At 41.1% G+C, this 23513-nt stretch overlaps 1 protein-coding gene across 3 annotated transcripts in view; it reads left to right on the plus strand.

Moving 5' to 3' along the window:
• Window positions 1-545: 545 nt before the first annotated feature.
• Window positions 546-23513, plus strand: part of LOC143362102 (uncharacterized) — a 333420-nt gene continuing 310452 nt past the window's right edge. For 2 of the 3 annotated variants that reach the window (XM_076801951.1, XM_076801953.1), the window contains exon 1: window positions 548-675. In XM_076801951.1, coding sequence (XP_076658066.1) covers window positions 615-675 — 61 coding nt within the window. In that variant the 5' untranslated portion in view covers window positions 548-614. Of the gene's footprint in view, window positions 676-23513 lie in introns of all 3 variants that reach the window. The other variant, XM_076801952.1, reaches the window with a different exon arrangement.

Consider the following 23513-nt stretch of genomic DNA (forward strand, 5'->3'; position numbering starts at 1 on the left):
TCCGTCGATCGACGGAACGCTGCCGAGCACCGATGGATAGCGGTGCTCTTGCGCGAGTGCCGATCTGATTAGATCGCGGGACCACGTGGTTAGTGTCCGGCAGGTGACAGTGTCAAACGTCGTCGTCGTCCTCGTCGTCGTCGTCATAGTGGGCGACACAACATTTCCAGTGGTCGCGATGCGTTCTCGCTTACGTTGTTCGCGGCTAGCCTGAGCGGGAAAAACCGAGCCGATTGCTGCCGAGCGACAGGGATACCAAGGAGATAGAGTGGGAGGTCGGAGGTGACGCCGTGAACATCGGCCGGCGTTGATCTAATATGCGTGTCGCGGGGAAACGGACCGACGATACACTCGGCGCCGGGTATCTGACTTTGACGAATTCACGCGTGTCCCAGGAGGTGTGATTCCTCGCAACTCTCTGTCTCACAGCGTGTCCCTCTGTGCTGTGCCTCGCGAAAGTGTTTTGCTCGATTTGGTACTCGCGCGCCGGTGACAAAGCGCGGGTGATGTGCAGGTGCCTGTGTTGCGTTGACTGAGCAGCGCTGCGCCACGGGTGCACCGGATGCCAAGACGATAATCGTTCCCGTCTTCGAGGCCCTGTGACCCGCGCCATCATGCTGACCATCCTTCTGCTCTTCTTGCTGGGCCGACCGGCCGCGTGGGCTGACCATTTGGGTGAGCTTCCGACTCCTTTCTTCTCTGCGACTTAACCGGTTAACTGTGTTTGACGAGTATACTCGTCATGAGGAAATGGCAATATTTCGTGTCATGACGAGTATACTCGACAAAACAGCTATAATTCAAACAGCGGTTAATTTTTGCGACGCAACTTAGGTACACGTTTTTCGAAGAGGTCGCAACAGCTAACTGGTTAATTAACCCGCATTATCGAATTCGCCCGTTTCATTGATCAGTGTTGTTGACACTAGGTTCACGCAGTGCTTCTTCTCGAGTAACAACGTCGCAGAAAAATGTAAACGCATTAATAAACAGCGGCATCCGGTTCAGAGAGATTAACTTGATGCTCGGGAGATTTTACGATCGAATAAATTCATTTCGAGCATAGTCGAATTACAATATTGCCAAACAAAACGACGAACGCTAACCAGCGATCGCGAAAATTCCACAAAATTGGAGTAATTTATTTAATGAAACAAAGACTGAAAGGTTTAAATTTGTTACAGTGATTACGCTTCCAACCCTCTGCACAATGCTCGTAATTGACTGGACGGTTAACGTGTTAATGCTTTAAATTATATTACTACATTCGAATGCGGGGTCATTAACTATACCGGCAAATGATGCGCGACACGCACGCTAAAAGCAGAATGAAATAGAAAAACAGATTCTCTGGATTTTTATGCAATTCTAGAGTTTTTTTAAAAGTAAGGTAAGGGACCCAATTACTGTGCCTATATAATTATTTTCAAATCATTGTACACGTTGGTAAAATTTATAATTAAACTTTTCAGTGGTTTACTAGAAATTAACGTTTCGAAAGTACTGTAGCGTTATGGTGGTGGTAGATTAGTTTGATAATATTTCACAGCAGCATACTGTAGCCTCGAGCTAGTAAGAAATAATGAGATCAAATAAAAACGAGAACATTTTACAATGCAAATGTGGTTATTAGATGAATAAATTATAAATGTTAATCTTTAGTTATGTTATTACACGAAATCCACATTTAACGATAGAATAATTTCCGACGTAGGTCATTCGAACTCTTAATACGATTATTCCGCGCATGATTTTCCGAATATAATGTGGAATTATAAAAACTATCGTTCAGACGGGAATTGCAAAGTTGCTCGTTTATTACATGTTGGTAGGTTGCAGAAGATAAAATCTGGTAGTCAAATCATTAATAATTTCGGTGAAGGGGACGTTGAAACTGTAATAAATTTTACTCTATTCAGTGTTACTTCATCACCGGGCTGTCACTGACATTGATTGAAGCGGGATCTTCCCGAAACGAGACGATACTGCCTCCATTGTACAAAATAGAAAATGATAAATCAGTAGCTTCTAGGCAGAACGGCGGTCGTCGTATTAGCAATAAATTTTTAGGTCAGAGCTTCGTTGATATTGCGGTATATTGTAGTACATTTTTCCTTGTAAAGAAGCCTAACTTGTCGTCCTGCGACACACAAAACGAACGACATTTTTTGGTAACGTTAGAACTGTTTCTATAAAATTCATTGTATTCATTTCTATAGAAAATATATTTCTGTCCGAAAGCGTAGAGTACCAGCAGTGGTAGTTCAGTTACAATTTCCATATTTTCTTGGAGAGTGAATTCTGCTCGATTTTTTCTTTCTTTTTTTGCCAGGAAGACAGACGAGAGTGAATTGTAAAATCCTATGAATTTTAATCGGACCGCTACATACCAGCGTTTTATGCCGTTCTTAAAATTTCATCGTAAAGAAGTTTTCGCGTTTAAAGTCTTCCGTCTCTGTCGCGGAGCAATTCGTTAACACTCCTGAGCTCCGTTTGGAAATCTGACCTAGTTAACATCATTAAATCCCACGCATTCTTTTTTTTTATCTCCACGCCTCTATAAATGGTTCTGCAGACGCTGTGTTTCGCTCTCGCAATAGCTACGCTGCCGTTCACAACTATTTCAACGTTTGCTGTACTCTAACAAACCGCTTGGAATCGCTTCAATTTAAAAACGCCTAACTTTCGAACCAGCCAACTCCTCGCACCAAAGCTTCGATTTTTGACACTTTCTCGTCGAGATCTACAGAATTACATGAAAAAATGTTAAAAATTTCTGGGTTGGCAAAGTGAAGTTTAACCTTCGACATTTCTGCGCATTCTCAGTAGGTATTGTGATTCTTTACAACACTTTTAATAACAAAAGTAACATGTATGTTCCAGTAATTACATGTAAAAAAGACACTTTGTAATAGCGTCCATCTCCCGTTATCTTAAATTATATTCAAGATAATGTACACTAATGGTAAAAATATTCAAATCGGGAAATAATTGCAGCGAATAAATTGCGTTTCTTAAGAGAAACGTTCACGATGAAGTCATTGTAAGTACAAGAGTCTTTCCGTTCTTTAATCACGGCGTATTGTTGCGTTATTAATAGAACAAAACGCGTTAGAATGATTTAAACGCCGTGCGCTCATGCATTCTTCTCCTTTGAGGAAAGTGCTATAAGCAAACGTTCACAGTGTTACTTGATGCGTTAAACTACTCAACCTGTTGCTCCGCGTTACTCCTCAATGATTTCGTAATTACCATTTATGACGTAAATCTTACTCAGCGGCGAGTCATCGATGATAGTATTTCTCGAAAATAGAAAATGTTACTTCTACAACTAATAATCTCCCGATGCTAAGAGCACCGGGCGGCCGGCTTCTCGGTCATTATAACCACCAACTATACTATACCACTAACCTAAACGTAGTTCTTGAATTTTAGTTCATATTTCTAGTCTTCCAAAGTTGCAATTAACGAAAAACAACAATGTGGGAAATCTCCGACATTGTTGACACAAGTTTGTCTTATCAGATGTCTCCGGTTAATCGCGAGTAACTCGAACTATCGTTTCCTCAAATCTAGGCGAACCATAACGGTAATATAGCATAATCGCTTAATGAAGTTAAAGCTGTAGTCCTCGCTATGCGAACGTCTGTGACACCGGCGCGGCATCTCGCCGGATATTAGTTAGAAATGTCTCGTTTCGGGGCGACACACGGCAATCCTTAGGCGAATATCTCCGCGTCATATTAAGCCGGATTCTCACTATCCGATAACTCATTAGTCTCTGTCGAAACATTCGTCGAACAATGCGAACAGAATACGCAACACGCCAAGATTCACTTAAGGACATCCCATTTTCTTGATACCTAACCCATCAACGATCCCCAACGTGCTCCTGTAACACAACGTTTCTCCTGCAATTTTTTTCGATGTAAAGAAAAAAACTAATTCCTAAGAAAAATACTAATTCCTAAATTAACAATATTAAAATTTCTAAGAAATCACAGAGTGCCCCCCAGTACCAGATATCTATTAAAATCAGTTATTAGATGTTATATATTAGGTTGGCAAGAAAGCAATTTCGGTATTTTTAGGTGAAATAAAATCCAATTTTTTATCAAAGCAGTGAATTTTAATCAATAAAATATTTTCCATTTCGTTCTATGATCTTTTGCCATCTTTCTGGTAGCTTCATAATTCCGCGCTCATAAAACTTCTGATCCTTTTCGGTGAAAAACTGATCCAAGTGCGATTTCAGACCATCATCATTAGTGAAAGTTTTACCATTCAAAGAGTTTTGTAAACTTCGGAATAAATGATAATCTGATGGTGCAATGTCAGGGCTATATGGTGGATGTGACATCACTTCCCAACCAAGCTCCAATAACTTTTCACGTGTTACCAAAGATGTGTGTGGCCTAGCGTTATCATGGTGGAACACGATTCCTTTGCGATTTGCCAATTCTGGCCGTTTTTCTTCGATTGCTATGTCCAGTTTTGTTAGTTGTCGGCAATAAACATCTGAACGAATGGTTTGGTTCCTTGGGAGAAGCTCAAAATACACAACACCTTTGTAATCCCACCAAACTGACAACATGATCTTCTTTTGGTGCAATTCAGCTTTCGGCGTGGTTTGGGCTGATTCATCACGCTCGGACCATGATCGTTTTCGAGTTGTGTTATTGCGAACAACCCATTTCTCATCACCAGTGATGATTCGCTTCAGAAAAGGGTCGATTTCATTTCGTTTGAGATGCATATCGCATATGTTGATGCGTTGCGTTAAGTGAATTTCTTTCAATTCGTGTGGAACCCAAATATCGAGCTTCTTAACGATTCCGAGACTTTTTAAACGATATTCTATAGTCGTATGCGAGACATTTAACCTGTCTGCAATCTCTCGGACAGTTATATGACGATCGGATTCAATAATGGCTTTCATTTGGTCATCATCAACTTCAGATGATCGACCAGAACGTTGGTCGTCTTCAAGTGAGAAATTTCCAGAACGGAATTTTTTAAACCTATTCTGGCACGTGCGTTCTGTTAAGCAATCCACACCATAAACTTCACATATATCTTTGTAAGCCTCGGTAGCTTTTTTACCTCTACGGAAATAAAAAAGCAATATGTGCCTATAATGTTCGTTTTTGCACTCCATGTTCAAATTGACACAGAAGTAACAATTTTAATCAGAATTACGTGTAATTGGCTTCAAAAGTAACCTAAAAGATGCAGTTATGAAATGTCAGAAAGAAAACAAATGCAACGTTAACAGAAGTCAATCAAACAAAACATAAAGTCATCTATTAGTGAAAACCGAAATTACTTTCTTGCCAACCTAATATTTCTTTCTCAATATTCGTAATGCTTTAGAAATAAGTATAATTGATATAGGACACAGTGATTGGGCCCTTTACTCTACTTATCTTCGTTACAAACCGCAGTCCAGATAAATTAAGCAGAAAGATGCATCGAGTGTGCGAAATAAGATACAGAGGCGTGGCAATCAATGTCTTAACGGAAGAGTGCAACTTATGCGAACACGTTCGCATAGTGGGAGTGCAGATCAAAACTCTTCAAAGACACCGATGCTTCCAAGGGAACCTTGTTAAAGTTCCCCGATGGGACAAGAATTTGTTTGAAACTGCGCTTGAAGGCATTCATAGAAACGATAACGTGTTTTCTGATAATTCCGCTAATTAAAGGCCCATTCAGCGTTCGCGCCGCGCGCGCAGTCTCTTGCATAAAGCCTTTCGCGTCCGTCGTTCGGCGCCGATCGTTCACGGGAATCTTCTTTTAAACGAACCGGTTAGCGACTCCGACGGAACTCATCGAAGTACGCAATATCGGAGCATGATATTTGTGTAACAACTCGGAAGTGAATTTCTTTGCGCAGCAAATTGCTGCGTTTCTTTGAACTTGTTTATTACACCGTTCCCTCGCTCGATTATACAGTCAATTTAGGTACAAATATGGTTTCGAGCTGTTTACCGTGTGGAACGCCCCAGAAAGCACTATATCGCATTTGCACACTTGTGGCACAGTTTACAGAACATTTGCGATTGATTGAAAATGCTTTCCATCTGTTATACAAGGAAATACGAGGCTTACTTCAAAATAATATTATTTATTATTTCGTTCGTAAAAGTTGCTCCACCTTATTTTTTCAATTCAATTTCGAGAGCAGAAAAATACGGTTTCATTGTAGAAACAACCGATTATAAATATTAGATTCGTCGCTAGATGTTGCATACAATAAATCACAACGATCGAATTAGCCGACTGGTGCGCGTTTGGCAACCTTCCCATAGTACCCTACAGAAACTGCTAGATCTGGCAAGATCTTATTATGTACTTATGATTAACTAAATCTGGAACGTGATGTTTTCGGGAAAATCGTGTTTGAAAATTCTAATCCTGCTTTAAGTAATTAATTCAAAGCCTACCAAGCGTCTCGCACCATTCGACTGGTATCCTATGAGAGAAATAGCGTTCCCCGGCTCTCGAGCAGTGTTGCCGGATGAGGGGAGGGAGCACGAATCGAGGGGAAAAAGTTACCCCCTCTCTGCCAGTACCGTGCGGAGCGTGCAGGATGGAGGCGAAACGCGTCACGTGACCGGGCCGCGGAGGAAGCGTGGGGATTAGCGCGCGGTAGAAGGGGAAATTAGAGTGGGGGAACGAGTCTTGATCTGGCGACTGTGTTCTGGAGATAAAGCAGGGGAGGTGGAGGAAGAAGCTGCCCTTCTCTCCCTTTTTCGGTTGTCACGAACACCCTGTACAAATTTGATCTTATTTCAAAGCAACGTATCTGCCATTGAAATTACGACCGCGTGTGACACAGCCTGTACATCGTTGGTTCGATATCGAACGCATTTCTCCGATGTGTTTACTCGTTATTCATTCAGCGCATACGCATACCTGTTGTGTGTATAGGTAAACGCGGTAGGTGTTGCAGCGAAATCAAAGTCTGGTTGCGCTAATCCCAGGCGACAGACGGAGAACACGGTTCCCGCAACCGCAGTCGGATTAGATTTAATGGTATACAATACAGATTTCTTGCGACCGTTAAAAGGTAGAACGGAAAGAGGCTGTACGCGTTTCGAGTATCGATCAACCTCTTTACAAATGACGTTCTTTACTTTCCCAGGTCGGCCGGTTACGCGATAACGATCCATCCAGTGGCGGCTCAAGTCGAGCGGAGGCCCCGAGCGGTGCAAAGTTTAAGGGCCCTCGAACTCAAGTTAGAAAAAATGAAAAGAAAATTCTTGTAAACTTATTAACAAAAAATATGGATGTACCATATTTTTACTAGAATACCTGTGGCATCTCGGGGCCCCAAACGGTGAAAATTTTGGGGGCCTCGAATTCAAGTTGGAATCAGAAGTTGCAAGAAAACTATAGTAAACTTATTAACAAAAAATATGGGTATACCATATTTTTACTATAATAGCTGTGGTATCCCGGGGCCCCAAGCGGTTAAACCCGCCACTGGATCTGCCGTGTGGATCGATGAATAATGGATAACCGATCGCTAACTATTCGAGAACCGGAACAGATAGAACATTTCTGGAAATGATTATGCAAAACGGTTTAACGATGTGGTGTAAGAAACTTCGCTCCTGCAATTAGCCGTTAACTGCTTTAAAGGTTCTTTGTTTCTCAGGGAATTTCAGGAATGGATAAATGTTCTTTGTCTGTATCCCGAGTTTCGTGCGGTATAACGTTCGAGAAGGGCCAGCAATCTCCCTTTGGTAACTCGGCGCAAATGATAATTACTCTGTGCTTGCGCCGCAGATTGTTTATGCAAATACAGAGTCTTAAAGAAACCAGTTTACAAGTTCCACAATCGGAGGAAAATGTACGTTGAGCTTATCGACAAGAAAATCCTTAGACTTTTTAATACACACGATTAAAAGTTCATCCAAATCAATCGGTTTTTGAAAATCGACGAATCCAGTAACAATGTGGCTAAAAATCTAAAATTTCATCATTTCCTCTTGCTGTACACCGAGTGTTCAGCATAGAGCGTACAGGCGCGAGAATGCAAATGTTATAAAAATGTTGGTTTTACGGATATGAGTAAAATCCACACGCGTTACGAAAAGTAGCACATTTGTCTTACGAAGGATAACATTCTGCTCTTTCTGCCCGCGAAAAACATAGTGTTTCGATTTAGATCTCGAAAAGTAGTGTATTTTCATTTGTGTCCGGCAAGAATAGCATGTTACGCTTTTTTCGCGGTGAGAAGTAGCACATTTCGGTACTTTGATGCGAAAAATAGCACGGTTTACCTTCAACCGCGAAAGATACCGCGTTTCATAGTTGCCTAGAATTCTGCTGCAACAATAAGAAGATAAACGTTTCCGTTTCAGTCGAGTAGAAAACGTGTTCCACGAAATAAGTGGAACTTGATCAGGTATAAATTTATATCTTTCATACAACTATTTCTGAAGAGCGTATGAGGGTTGAGGTCCTCGTGAAATTTCTTAATAAATCCCTCGAAACAAATCGGGCCACGTAATGGAAATGGACGCTGTAGAATGGTACCGTTCGTAAATAAGTGGAACTTGATCGGGTATAAATTTATATCTTTCATACAACTATTTCTAAAGATCGTATGAGGGTTGAGGTCCTCGTGAAATTTCTTAATAAATCCCTCGAAACAAATCGGGCCACGTAATGGAAATGGACGCTGTAGAATGGTCCCGTTCGTAAATAAGTGGAACTTGATCGGGTATAAATTTATATCTTTCATACAACTATTTCTGAAGAGCGTATGAGGGTTGAGGTCCTCGTGAAATTTCTTAATAAATCCCTCGAAACAAATCGGGCCACGTAATGGAAATGGACGCTATAGAATGGTCCCGTTCGCAGCACTACCGCTTGCTATACCATTCCTTCCGAGCACGGAGGCCACGGAGAAACTATCGAATCATCCCCTAACCACGAAAGTCGACCGAACACTTTTGTGTACGGTACCAAAAACTCGGGCAAACTTTGCCCGAGGAAGACGCCGCGCGCCGCTCCGCGCCGCGGGCAACGGATAGAGATGGAATAGGGGGAATAACGAAAACAGAGAGGGATTTCGCGGAAGCGACGGATAGCCAACGGGGAGGAAACACGTAATTACCCTCGTAAATCCGTCGTATATTCGATAAACGAAGGACGCGCTAGGTATAGGACAAGCGAAACGGAGACAGATAATGAAGAAGTGCGCCGCGAGTCGCGCCACCTCGCGGATGACACTTTATCGATAGTAACGGGGCAGACAGTCGAAACGTTCATAAATTCTTATTATAATTGGCGCAATCGGACTGACGGAAATTATGATTGGCCGGCTTACCGTCCTGCCCCCATCCAGCCGTTCAATGGTTTGAAAAGTAGCCGCCATCTCTATAAATCGCCCCCGGTGGCTGGTAGACGTCGCCGGGCCATTTTGCGCGGATCGAGGTCGCCTGGAATGGGGCTGAAATGCAAAAAGGAGAGAGAGAGAGAGAGAGAGAGAGAGAGAGAGAGAGAGAGAGAGAGAGAGAGAGAACTTTAAAGTAAACGCGAGGGCATCGAAAAGGCCGGAGCATTGTATTTTCTTTCTTTCTTTCGTCGCGGAAACAAACCTCCCCCGATGCGGCCAACATCGAGGATCATTCGCCGAAGCGTTTCCGAGTGATTGCGAAACTGTTGCAACAACTGTTCTAAAGTTAATCCTTTGATTTCTAATTGCAATTACAACTTTCTTCTATGTGCACACCCGACGAACACAACGAATTGTCCCGCCTTTGTTGCCGAGTTTTACGCGATTCCTCCATATCGATTTAACCCTTAGCACTCGAATGGTGACTGGACGGCACCACTAAAAATTGCTGTATCATTATTCGAAATATTTTTTCCATTATTAAATTTGTTTGTTTTTAATAAACTACTAAACATTTCTGTATTGTACAAATAAATTTCACCATTTTCGTATGTATAATATGAAAAAAATATATAGAAGGGCAATATTCTAGGTGGGAAGAAGTGTTTCGTTTTGGAGTTAAAATCGCTTCGAGTGCAAAGGGTTAACCCTCGTAGGGAGCATAAAACAGCTTAGGGTAACAGTTCACCAATTTTTGCTTTACACTTCAAATCCACGAAATATGTTTGACTAATCATACAATGCTTCAGCGATTTCTCGCCGATTCCTATGACCTTGAAATAGGTTGTCAAGGTCATATACATGTTACCGGCGGTCGGTAACGTGAGCAGACATTCCAAGCGTTTCTCGGTTTTCCTGTTTCCAAAGAATTTCTCCGAATGGAAATGTTAGCGAAACTGAATTTCGCCGCGGAATTTTGTCTTGCTGTTTGATTTTTCCGTGTCTCATGATTTCACGCTTACTGTGTTTGTTCGGCCATTAAAAATGAACTGGTACATCCCTGGGGAACGCGGTTCTAGGCGCGTTTTGTTGCGAAATGGTACCCTCGTAGCCATAACTCATCGCCGCCGCTAAAAGGAAAACAAGTTTCGCATAATTTCACGTTTCGCTTGTAAATCAACCACCATAAATAATGCGCGCTGTCTCTGCGTACAGCGCGTAATGATTTCGTTTTCCACGCTTTTCGAAAAGAATTATTTTATCTTGGAATGTTTCGTTTTTTTTTTGCAGCGGTATCGATCGTTTTCGTTTGCAGTGCTCTTGACCGCATTTTATTCGTCTCTGTCCGCTGTCATCGATGACGCGGAACAAACGCGACTAAAAAATCGTTTCACGCTGTTTATCAATAGCCCCGTCTTTTTTCCCTTTGCGCCTTTTTGGACTTCTCCGAACCATGAACTCCCTTTGGAGCAAGTCAACGGGACTATAGTTGACGTACAATCCGTGGCACTTTGTCATTCGCCTGATTACGTGTCCTGTCAGTCTAAATTAATTTCAATTTTTCTATTCGTCTACAGATTCGATGATTCTACGTACTTTTCTACGTACAGGATGGTCCAAAAGTCAGTAGATCAATACAATTATTTATTTTTTTTTGTCTGGTTGAGCATTTTACGGAGCTTTTTATAGTATACCGTATTATAAATTACGTTTCATGCCCGTGTTCGAAATAATTTAACCTGTAATGTTCAAAGAGTTTCAGAAAAATTAATGAAACTAAGTTAAACACTTTTTTCACTGGGCATAAATCGCACTAATTTTCCAGAAAATCACGTGTACGTTTTCAGCGACCGGCGTTCGTGTCCGGGGGCTGAAAGTAGCTCCAAAAATTGAGATACAGCAAACCATATATATTCGTTCCTCCCGGAATAATGAAATATTTGATCACAGTTGATCGAAAAAGAGGACCTGTGCAGCCTTTTTTGACGGAGTGTGAGTATACACATATTAAAACAAAAAAGAAAAAGAAATGTGTTATACAAGCTTTTACCGAAAGGAAAGGGTGTTACTTTGACAACGACTCTTGTTAGTACCTCGTCGACCCTCCGCCGTATTTCTTTGTGCAGACACGCATAATCGGTCTAATATTCCGCTAAACGAAGCGGGACATCGTCGGGGCTGGGAACGAGGAAGACAACGTATTCTTAGCATGTTGCTGCGAGAGGCTCCCTTCCATTCTGGCCGTTTGGCTTCCTCGCGTTCTTTTTAGGGTGGAAACTTGCCGAACAGGGGAGTAGCTCGTTTCCCAAGCTTTTACATTTCCACTCCATTCCGCTGGCTGTTTCCCGACTCCCGATTCAACGAGTCGCGCAGCTTGGCAACAGTTTAACGTCCCGCGCTTCGCGGAAGTGCATTTACCTATTGTTCAGACCCGGGGGCTCGTCTTTCGGCCGGGATATTCGAAAGCACGGACAATCCGCGTATCTGCTCGCGCGTAAATTCCCCGGCCTTCGCGTTCCGCGATATTGGGCCCGTTCGCAGCCATAATCGGCTCCGTCTGATCTTTGAATTTAACGCGGGCCCTCTCCTTAAGGGGGCCGGCAGGCATTTGGCCTTGACTGTCACGCTATGTTACGCTGTGCCTTTTTTTCTAGACATTTCACCTCTTAAATAAGTAAGTAATCAATTAAAAATGCATACCACCGTGTTTGCACATGTCTTTGCTACGTCTGTCCAGAACCTTTTTTCGATACGAACACTAAATCTCTCGAAATGAAGAGAATCTCTCTGCAATATACGTATATGACCTTGCAAGGGTCAAAATCTTAACAAATTGACGCTTCAATATTGCAATGAACAGTTTAACACGTTGAATGCCACGTCACCCATATGTGGCTGACTGAATTATTTGTGCAGGTTTTAAAATGAATTTTTACGTTGATATATTCATTGTACTGAACTTGATTAGGATCTGTAACATGCAAGAAAGTTTGAGGATTACTCAGTATCATACATTTAATTGTTTGCAATTTTTATTTCATTAAATAACTTACTTTGATTTTATGGAATTTTTGGAGTTTCTAGTTTGGCGTTCAAAGTGTTAAAAGTGGTCACTTGTGTTTCCTAAAAGTCCAATCTACGTCTGTCCAGAGCCCAAATTGCGAATTTCTACCTCGTCGTGGAGTAATTTGTAATATTCGGCAGAAAACTCGCTTTCTGAAACAAGTATGACGTCACAACATGGTTGCCGCTGAGAGATTCTCTTAATTTCGAGAGATTTAGTGTTCGTATCGAGAAAAAGGCTCTGGATAGACGTAGCAAAGACACGTACAAACACGGTGGTATGCATTTTTAATTGATTACTTACTTATTTAAGACGTAAAATGTCTAGAAAAAAAGGCACAGCCAAGGCCAAACGCCTGCCGGCCCCCTTAACAGCCGTAATCTTCTCGCTTCTGATGCTGTCACGGTTCGTCCCCCCGAAACCGAGCTTTTGTTTCGCCTCTCGCTCGCTGTCTCGAGTTCTCGCGCATTACTTTGGTTCAGCACGCTAATAGCCGCGAAACGCCCCGGTTTTAAGAAGTAATCAGTAGAATAGTATGTGTATCAAAGTATAATAAACGTCCAGACTGTGTAACGTCTTAAATCATTCTGTTCGTATCTCTGGAATCTCCGTAGTTCGCTGGTTAATTAATTACGCTTCTTGTGTCGGAACGTTACTCGGACACGAAATCTGCCGCTGCTCGAATCGAAATCAGCAAGCTTAAACGCTTCTCCGATATCCGTTTCGATTTTAACGCATATTCATGACTAAAACTGTGCAAACTCGTTGTGCACACTACTGATAAAGTGGGGATTATTCATACCCATCGGGAAGGGAATTGCGTAAACTATATTGGTGCGTCACCGATACGTTGTTTGAATGCATCGATTGTTGTCCGGTTCGTTCATAACGTCATTCTTCGCGAAATATCGAACAGGGAATTAATATTAAAAGAGAGATGGGGTCGCTTGTTAAGCGACACGCGACTATGTACCAACATAATGGCGCCCTGACCTGTCAAAAACGCTAAAAATCGCACGTATTTATACATAACTTTTCAACCAGTGTTCTCCTAAGATTGAAACTTGGATTTTCGGAATTTTCTCACCAAAATCTATAGGATTGCATTAGAAAAAGTTAAAAATTTCTGGTTTCCCGAGGTAAAGTTTCACCGAAAAGAGCATCTTGCTGGCTTAACCCTCCTACAATATCGTTTTCGTAAGTAATCGTAATTAAAAACTCACCCAGTTTTCTCGTCGGTGAATGAGGTTACTTGCGTTATTTGAAACGAAGCTTGCAACGGAAAATGCAACGTGTTTTCTTGCTTGCGTGCTTCACGCGCCGGACAAGCTTTTTATTCGTTATACACAGCCGAGTTGTGTAAATATGTTTCCACCGATTTCGAAATTTTACATTTTTTCCCCTTTGACAAAACAAAACGCACGCGTTCAATTTAGTGCAAGGCTCTCCAGTTTGCTTGCGATAAATGTTTCGTTTTGACAATTGTATTCTGTGCGCGAAATATTTTCCAAATAAATAAAAAAAAAAAAGCTTAGCTGCGCGTATATCGTATTTCCTGAAAAAAAGTCGCTGTGTTTGTACATGTTACTATTCATGACCCCCTCAATTGTGGATATTCCCGTGTTCTTTTTTTTTGCATTTCGTTGCGCATTTCTAGTTTGAAGTTTCATAACTCAGACAATCACGGTCTTCTTCCGTTTCGCGTAGAAGCAATGTATTGTTTTATGGTTTAATAGTTTCGAAAGTTTGATGGCCACATCTCTCTCATCCTGTGCACCATTACTCTCTTCGATTCTTTGTTCGTAATTACCTACTTTATTTATATTTGTCCATGTTTTAAATCTTTTCCAATTAGTGCCTTACGAATTAACATTTGTTCTCTCTACTTTATAATACGTTTCGTATTATCGAGACTGTAAGAACATCGAGGTAATTAGTAACGAAAATCGTGTAATTACGGAGAAATGGCGTTTACAATGCGAAACGATACATTTGGAAGTGTATCGCAACACGCTCGGCTCACGGTCTACTTAATGAACGTGAAATTATTCGGATGCAGGACGGCAAAGCGATCGCTCGTCGCGTTTATTGAGTGGGATTGATGCGATAGAGTTCGTAACACGTGGATAATTTTCGAATGGCCGTGCATCCTGATGCGTCGGGTTGATCACCAATCGCCAATTTCCAATTGTTGGCCTATGACCTGTACCAGACCAGTAAGTACTACCAGCAACTCTCAACATATGTATTTTACAAACAATCTAAATGAGAACTGTTACATTGTTGAATACACCCTTCATTCCACCAGTCCGAGTAATGTTAGATTTTTCAAAATTATTACAGAGAATCTATATTTTTCAGTTGAGCTGTAGTTAGAAGAAGTACAGAATAAGATTATTTGATATTTTATTTACTGCTTCTAAAGTTTCTTTTTCCTTCAGAAATACGTTTTTCATCGGGTCCACTTTCTTCTTTCATCCCGAACTTTCTCACCGTCTTCGTCCGTATCGTCGACTTGCTCGTTTCGCTTCTCCAAATTTGCGAAATCTCCATTATTTCGGTTACACTCGTTTGCACTTTTTCTCGTTCCGCGGGATTCGTACCTTCCGTGTCATTTTTCTAATTTTCCTCGGGCTCTCCATGTATCTCGACCATCTTTTCGTTCTACGAGCTTTTTTGCCGCGACGTCTTTCTTTTCCTGCGCATCTCTCCGTAGAGTCACGGCATTATAATTCTTTTTTGTTCCGAGAAACGCGGAGAGCGCGCAGTATCTTTCGGCTTTTTCTTCCCGGCAATCGTGTTTCGCTGACGCGCACTGACCCCGCTCGGGGGATTTTTTGTTTTGCAACGTACAATTTTGTTGTCGTTACATTCACTAAGCGGGGCCACGGACCGGTTAAAAATCGAAAGAAAGGTTTATTTCCGACGAAAATAATTGTGATCTTTTTGATTTGTTGGAAAACAATTTCTGAAAGTCGTACTGTATTCGTACTTTCAAAAAAGATACCTGTTTGTTATTTTTCGAAGCACGGGGATTTTGTGCAGGGCAACGTTTGCGGATGTGGCTCGATATTTAACTAGACACGAATTCTACTGAGATTTCCCGGTTTCATATTTCATGTGTTTTCATACCGGGGATTTCCGTTTCGGCTTTCGCCCTGGCCACAAAATGGTTCCGTATGGGCACTTGGAATGTCCGAGGGGCACGTAGGTACGGATTATGCGTCAGTCTCGCGAAAATTCCTTAGGACGCCCCCCCCCCACCCTGCCTGCGAGAAAAATTCTTGAAGGGCTCATTGTCAGGTCACATTGTTCCGAAATTACCTTTGCTGCTCGCATACCTGGTTAGAGACGAGCCGACGCATAGCGGACTAGCGTAAAAACCCGGGCTAAATTCAAATTTTCAACTGCTTCCAAAACGTATGGTACGTGTCGTTAGAATTTCGCCCTTACGCCTTTCGCCATTTTGGAACATCTGCAGCTCATTGCAACGTTGACCGATCTTGATGAAATTCTCAGAACATGTATAATTCATACAGATCTACAAATCGTACTTTCTAAATTTTCAATGTAAGTCCCCTAAAAAAGTTGCAAAATACAACTCTTAGTATTTTCTCTGCACTTTCGACCAATTGCAATTTTCGTAAACAATTTTTCTCACTTTATGCAGTGATCCAATTATTCTAACTTCTCAAAAAAATGCAAGTAGTACAGTCCAATATTGACACAGTTAGGCGATTTTTAAGAGCGTACGAATACTTATGGGACTGACTGTATGTAATTGTGTAGTTTGTTACAGACTGATCCACTAACGACACGTCAGTAGCTCTTAATAGATGAGCACAGACTAGTTCGTCGAACGGACAACAAGATGGCCGCTACCGCTGACGTAGCCGTGTTGCCAACTTTAAAGAACTAATAAGACATTAAAGATATTGATTGGCACACTACCGTATATATTCGAAAATAAAGAAAAGTTCGGTTTTTGACCGGAAAGTGTGCCTCTGCTCGATTCGAAAGAAATACAGCAGGAAGACGAAAATTAATGTCTCGAGGACAATTGGCCGACGCGCAAGACGCGCTTTATTTCGCGGCGTTTGGCGTCCTCTAGGCCGAGATGTAAATTCAACGACTTTTAAGGACGTTCCCGCGGGGCTATTACAATATATCTCCGGGGCCGTGCCCGAGGATACGGTCGCGTCGGTGGTAACGTAGCTCCTCCTGCGGGGAAAATGTAATATGCTCCGCGGACCGAAGCCAGCCCCGGACTCGACCGTAGTTTCTTAATTTCATTTTCGCCCGGCTGCCGGAGCGTGGACCTCGACGGGACCGTCTCCGACCGTCTGTCTCTCGCATTTTGGTGTCTCCTCGGTTTTTATTTTTCACATTTGCGGAATAGTCCGGCGTACTGCACTGTCGTGAATTTTACGCGGGCCCGGAACGAACACGCTGGAAAGACGGGAAACGTTGCTCCCTGTTACCGCATCCTTAATTCCGCCATTTTCACCCTATTCAACCCACCACGCCGGCCCGGAACCGACAAATTTTTAGTTATTAGAAACTGTCTCCATAGATCGGTTAGTAAATAAGCTCTTCAAATTATCCTGCGGATCTTCCCGTTCTGTTACAGCGCGTGGACTCTTCTCGTTCGCGAAGCACCATTTCTGGAGGGGATTTTCTTCTTTAAATTATTGTAGCTGGAAAAAACAATGTCATATTCCATTTGAGCCGTTTATTTTGAAAGTGGCCTAAGTCCATTTGTCAATTATTTTCTGTTCCCCTTAATCACGTGTACAACTTCTAGTTAGCTGACGTAAACAACATTTGCGGTTAAGTATACTCAGAGTATATACGACAATTTTGGACACATAAGTTTTCGCAGTTAGTTCAATAATTAAAACCGTCACGTTGAAGGTGGCCCAAGTCCAATCCATAATGTTCGAAGGATATTATCGAAAAGTGCCGGAAAGATAATAACTTTATTCTAACTGAAATGAGACAAGAGGATTTCATATGAACAAAATTTTTGGAGGACGCGATTTTTAAAAGGGTAAAGAATTCTAACGGAGAAACAATAAATTGGTTAAAAATATGCTGGATGCGTTTTTTGAGAGATGAACCATATAAAATTTTCTGTAAGGTATCAATGGACGAGAATGCAAAGTTTAGAATCGTGGATTTATTACCACGTCGGGGTAAACCAAGAAAGTTCGAAAATATTGTATTGACATTTCATAGAAATATAAGATGAATTACAACAGTGAAATACAAGAACATGATGGACTTCTTCAAATCCCTCCCGCATAAACAAACTGTAGATGAGCAGTATGCTTATGTTCTGAATTGCATAAATTGTGTTTTTGAAGTGTTGTAAAGATATATAAAGTAAATTGAGTATTGTTTTTTCAATTTGAAGCATTTTAAATTATGTCGAATGGACTTGGGCTCTTTCAAATTTTATAACGAATCTGGTTGTTAACTTTGAAAGTGGCTTAACTCCATGTTTGGTAAGAAAACACATATTATTCACTTAATAATTGCTATTATTTTAATAGGAACTGCAAGTTTAACTCTTTTAGATACACTTAAGCAGTATGACACATTGGTATCCTGTCTGTATATTTTGAATTTTATTGAAACACAAACCCTTATATATCTCAATTTAAGCACAAATGGACTTAGGCCACTTTCAAAATAAACGGCTCATTTATTTCAGAACCGGTACGAGTCGCGTTCATTTCGATGCTGTCCAGTCTTGGTCGAGGGTGTACTCTAACCACGAACGAAAGACTTAATCTATTCAGCAATTCCATTATCCAGGGTGGCGCGCGCCTAGAACCTCTCACGACCATCTTCCGATATTTGCTCATACATAAAAACAGTAGGAACCGCAACAAATAGAAACAATCACTGGCGCGATTCCGTGGAGCGTGAAATCGAAGCACTGTCCGGTCGTTGAACCAGAAGCTTTTCCTCGGGAGATAGGATTCGTTCTCGGGGTAAGAAATTTTCGAAACACCATAAAACTGTTCGAGCAACGGAGAAGAGTATAAATAGTCTTTTTACTTTCACTGTTCGTTGTTCGAATCAATACTATTCCCAAAGGTTTCGAAGTATCGTTATTCCCACTTTCACCAAATCTGAATGAATTGTGTTTAACGGTATCATTAACACTAAACCTACCACGCGTGGTCATATGATCGTTTTTGAAATTTCGTTTAGAATTTCTTATATGCAATGTTAGTGTACCGCCATGTAACTTATTGACTTGAATGTGTTGAGAATGCATAAATGTAAATAAGACTTTTCTAAATAGAAAAAAATATTTTGTTTACTATCCAATTGGCTAGAATCTCTTTCTATATTAAAATATGTACATATATTTTTTGAAGCGGTCAATAGGTTGAAATGTCGGAGAAAAACCGGCCAATAAAATCGATTTTTGATATACTGCGCTTTTGTTCCATGGAAAAAGGCTATATTTTATTCTTGAATAAGTAAGTGTTATAGCTTACAATCTCATGTAAATGATAAATATCAATAAAACGATTTTTTTCTTTGCTTTCACATTGTTATTTTCAATTCTCGATTATATTCGAGTGTGAAAAATTACAGCAGCATAAAATACAACGCCGCTCGAATTATCTCGAGTGTGCACAGTTTGGACTGTTTAGCGCGCTCGAATTAACTCGAGCGTACAAGTTAAGGGGTTAATATTAAATCGTAGGTAGATTAGATGTTCTATTAACCTGTTGCGAAATCGCATTTATTTCCGGGAGTGCGGCATTAAATCCCGAAATTCGAGGCACACCAAATTGCGCGGCCGCGCTGAATAAAAGTTTGAAATTCCGGTACGGTTCGCAGCAAAATTTATTTAACAAACAACGGAGTGCAAGTTCGCGGTTACAGGGGCCTCGAGATCCCCAGGATTTCGCTGCGGTCGAATATTTTTGCAACTTCATCGCGGCCGCCGCGCACGTAAATGTCGGTGTTGCAATTAATGAGGTACAAGGTGCAGGGCGCAGGGTGCATCGGGACGGGCGAAGTTCCAAACGGCGGCTGCTGGTGGAGCTCCGCAACTAAATAAAAGTTATCGCTCAAAGGGTGTTTTTAGCAACGAGACGTAGGGCGTACCCGGTGTCCTTGGTATCATTCCGCGCGGCGAAATAATTCAGTAGGGGCGCAACGACGAAGAACATCCCTCCAGATTCACCAACTGTAATGCGAACTTCATTACGACCCGGACAAAATCTCCGTTAATTATGCAAATGCTCCGGAGTCGCGCGGTCGAAGCATTCATGTTTCACGCTGAATGCCTCTCGGTCACGCTGCCGCCTACGCTCTCCGCGCCTACCGAACTGCGCGAACTTTGAAAGAACGTTATGGGGAATCTGGGTTTTATCGATCGGCTACTCGTTCGAACTGTTAACAACTCACCATCGTCGTCAACCAAGCATCATCGTTCAAATCTATTTCGACTTCTAACTTCCAGCCAGAGATAGAAATAAACAGTTGTCCTCCATTTTTAAAGAAATTCGAACTTCCTTCCGGGTCGTCGCGGAACTTTTATTGAATGGAACGATACCCTTGGGAACGTCTTCGAAAAGCGCTCTCGTGGAACAAATACTTTCGAATCTGTATATAATAAGTTTATCCTTTCATTCTTTAATTTATCTCGAGGAAATAATAACCAAACTGAGTTTCACTGTAAACACAAGATTAAAGTATTATTCGCTACTTAAAATAATTATTTACATTATTTACATTGGTTACACTCTTACCTGTAAACACAAGAAACGACATTAACACTAGATTTACGGAGCACTAAAAGTGGCTAGTTTGGATTATTTTATAAAAATACCAAGAATATATTCAGGCAGATTTTTAGCAGGCTTTTACTATAATTTACGTACCAAGGAATAAATGTGTTAAATAAATTTCCTATAAATGCATTTTTACAGTCATAATAATTGTAAATTAAAGAACATAAAACCCGTTATTTTGACGGGTCCCGTAAATCTAGTGTTAAAAGCTATTATTCCACAAAGATTTATGTAAGAGTGTGACACTTTATTCAGACAATCCTAATCAATTAGATTTTGTAATGCGCGTCGCTTTTCTCTCTTTTGTCTCTACTCTTATCAGCTGTCAGTCCGCCATCTTGTTCTACAGACATGCGCAATACGTATCTAATTCAAAATGAGTTTGAAAAAGAATACGATAAATTTACATAACTTCTATCGTATTTCTTTTACATGTATAATACCTTTGTCGATCGGTCTGTATAACTGTATAATTATTCGTATAAAATGAAGTACACTCCCAGACAAAAAGATAGCACGCGTGTGCTATCTTTAATTTCTCGTGTTAAAATTATGCTAGCGTGGAAACTCTGTGCAGTATGTAAAACATACCTTCCGCGAATATGTAAACAGAACATAGATTGACTTCAGTTCAATTACGTCTTTTAGTTGAAAGGGAAACACATAATCCGACGCAGTCAAAATGATAGCACATTTGAAAAATAAAGATATATATTTCGTACAACACAACTGTATGTTTCATGAAACAAAAGTATACATATTTGTTATAGCAATATATACGCCAAACTACATTTTTTTAATAATGTGTGGAACCTCCTTTGTTTTCTACGACTTCCACCATCCTTTTAGGTAAAGAATTATATAGTTCTTTAATTTTTGCCTGAGCTAAATTTTCTCATTCAGTTACAATGCAAGTTTTTAATTCATTTATGTTTGAAAATTGTCGGCTTTCAGCATACACTGCTTGCGAAAGCATTGCCCAGCAATTTTCAATGATATTCAGGTCGGGTGAGCACGCCGGCCATTGAAGAGTGGAAATATTTTCGTTTAAAAAATATTCCTTAATAATTTTAGCAGTATGTACTGCAGTATTGTCTTGTTGGAATATATATGGCGTTTTCGCAATGCGTTCCCCATATGTATAAATTTGATTTTTTATTAATTCGAGATATCGGACTCTATTCATTGTTCCTTGAATAAACTTGATTTCCGTGTTTCCTTCATATATCCGACACCAGCCCAGACCATTACTCCACCTCCACGCATTTGACGTCGAATTTTTGTTATTGGTTTCTTACGAATATCACGGTAATAATATTTACATCCGTCTAGTCCATCAAGATTAAACCTCTTTTCATCCGTAAAAATTACTCTTCTCCAAGTCTTCTTCCAAAGCGCATGTTCTCTTGCAAATAACAAACGTGCCTCCTTATGTTTGGCATTTAACGATGGTTTCGCTATTATTCCAGACCAGTTTATAATGTTACTAGTCTGAAGTACACGACGAATAGTTTGTATATTTCTTTCGACTCCAGCTTTCTTAGCGATCTTCCTCGCAGTACCACAAGAATTGGAAGCAGCACGTATAATTGCTCGTGTATCGCGTTCAGATAAAGCTGCTGGCATTCCTGTACTCTTCTCCTTTCCGTATGCACTTGTATCTTTCAACAAATTATATATAACTTTTCGACTGCGACTAACTTCTTTTGCAATTTTAGTAATAGACAACTTTTGTTTTCTCAGAGCTAAAATTGTGCTAATTTCGCTTTCACTAAGTTTTTTGCCACGACCCATTATGAGAATAGCAATATGACAAAGCTCTAGATACAACTTGAACACTGTAACTCCGTGCAAGCTCACGAAACACTGAAGAATATGTAAACATAGTTCCAGTGTGCTATCATTTTGTCTGCGTCAGATTATGTGTTCCTTTTTCAACTGAGAGAACTCATTGAAGTAAAGTCAACCTGTGTTATGTTTACATATACGTAGAAGGTACATTTTCCATATATTTTAGAGTTTCCATGCTGGCGTAATCTTAACACGAGAAATTAAAGATGGCACACGCGTGCTATCTTTTTGTATGGGAGTGTATATCCTTCGCTGGTTCGACATGATTCCTTTAATGCGAAATTTATCGACGTATCATGTTCTCGAAATCACCGACCCACGCTTGGCTTTTCGCAGCTCGTATCCATTGGCGTCGCTCCAAAACACGAGTCCATCACCCAGTAAATTATTTTGACACGTCCCGGGAATTAAACGTAACACAAAAGTATTACGCTCGATATCGGGCCGCGCGCGGGACTCGCGAATCCCGCGGGACCCGAGGTTCGTCCGCCTTTGTTTCTCGCGCGTTGCGCGAAAGCTCTTTCCGCCCGCAAATAAATTAAAAATAACAAATCAGCTTCCTGTGTGGAAAATGTCCTGAAACGTTTCGGAAAAATGGCTGTCGCAAAAGGAAACGTATTTCACAATATATAAAATATCCCAAAAAGGACCTGACAAATCTAATAATAATATTATATAAATAAAATTCGACATAGTAAAAACTTTGAACAGGGTAGAAAATCGACGCTTTTATACGGCTCTCGAAACAAGAATTTTCCAGAAAATCTTTGTCCACGTAGGGCGAAATAAAAATTGCAAAAAGGTTAAACGTATTTTCAGTGCCTGCGTTACTGAAAAATATAAAGCTGCTAAGTAATTCTCGTGTTCGGCAATCGGCCCTTGAAGCGTGTTGAATTTGCATGAGGATCCTCGGTCAATCGATGATTGAAATAACAGTGACGGCAAGGTAAGTAGTCTTCTTATTGTGTTATTGCAGACCAAATGTTGTCGTAGTTGAACATTCTTGGATGGAGGGCGGTGGCAGAGCAGGTCCCTTCGATGCTAACATTAGTCCCTTGAACACGTGTTTGCACGGTAAACCTTTTCTGTTTTCTCACACGCAACGGATTCGCGTGCGCCACGGCGGGAACAGATTCGCGCGGAGAGGAAACGCGCCGAGGATCGCGGCTGGTTTTCCCCTCGATTTTATTTCGACCCCTCTGGAACTTTGTCGTTGATTCGCCCCGGGCCGATTCCTCTTTTTGCCACCGGTTTTTCTCTTTGTCTCCTTTCCGTTTCTTCTGCTACTTTCGTTCCATTCGGTCGGGTTCTACTGGGTCTAGCCGGTGAACTACGGCGCGCGTCGGCATCGCGTCGATCGTCGATCCTCGATCGCCGATATATCGAGCTCCCTTGGCGTTCTACGAGGCTCGATAGTGCACTC

The sequence above is a fragment of the Halictus rubicundus genome, chromosome 16 (genome assembly GCF_050948215.1).
Source record: "Halictus rubicundus isolate RS-2024b chromosome 16, iyHalRubi1_principal, whole genome shotgun sequence".
Classification (NCBI taxonomy): domain Eukaryota; kingdom Metazoa; phylum Arthropoda; class Insecta; order Hymenoptera; family Halictidae; genus Halictus; species Halictus rubicundus.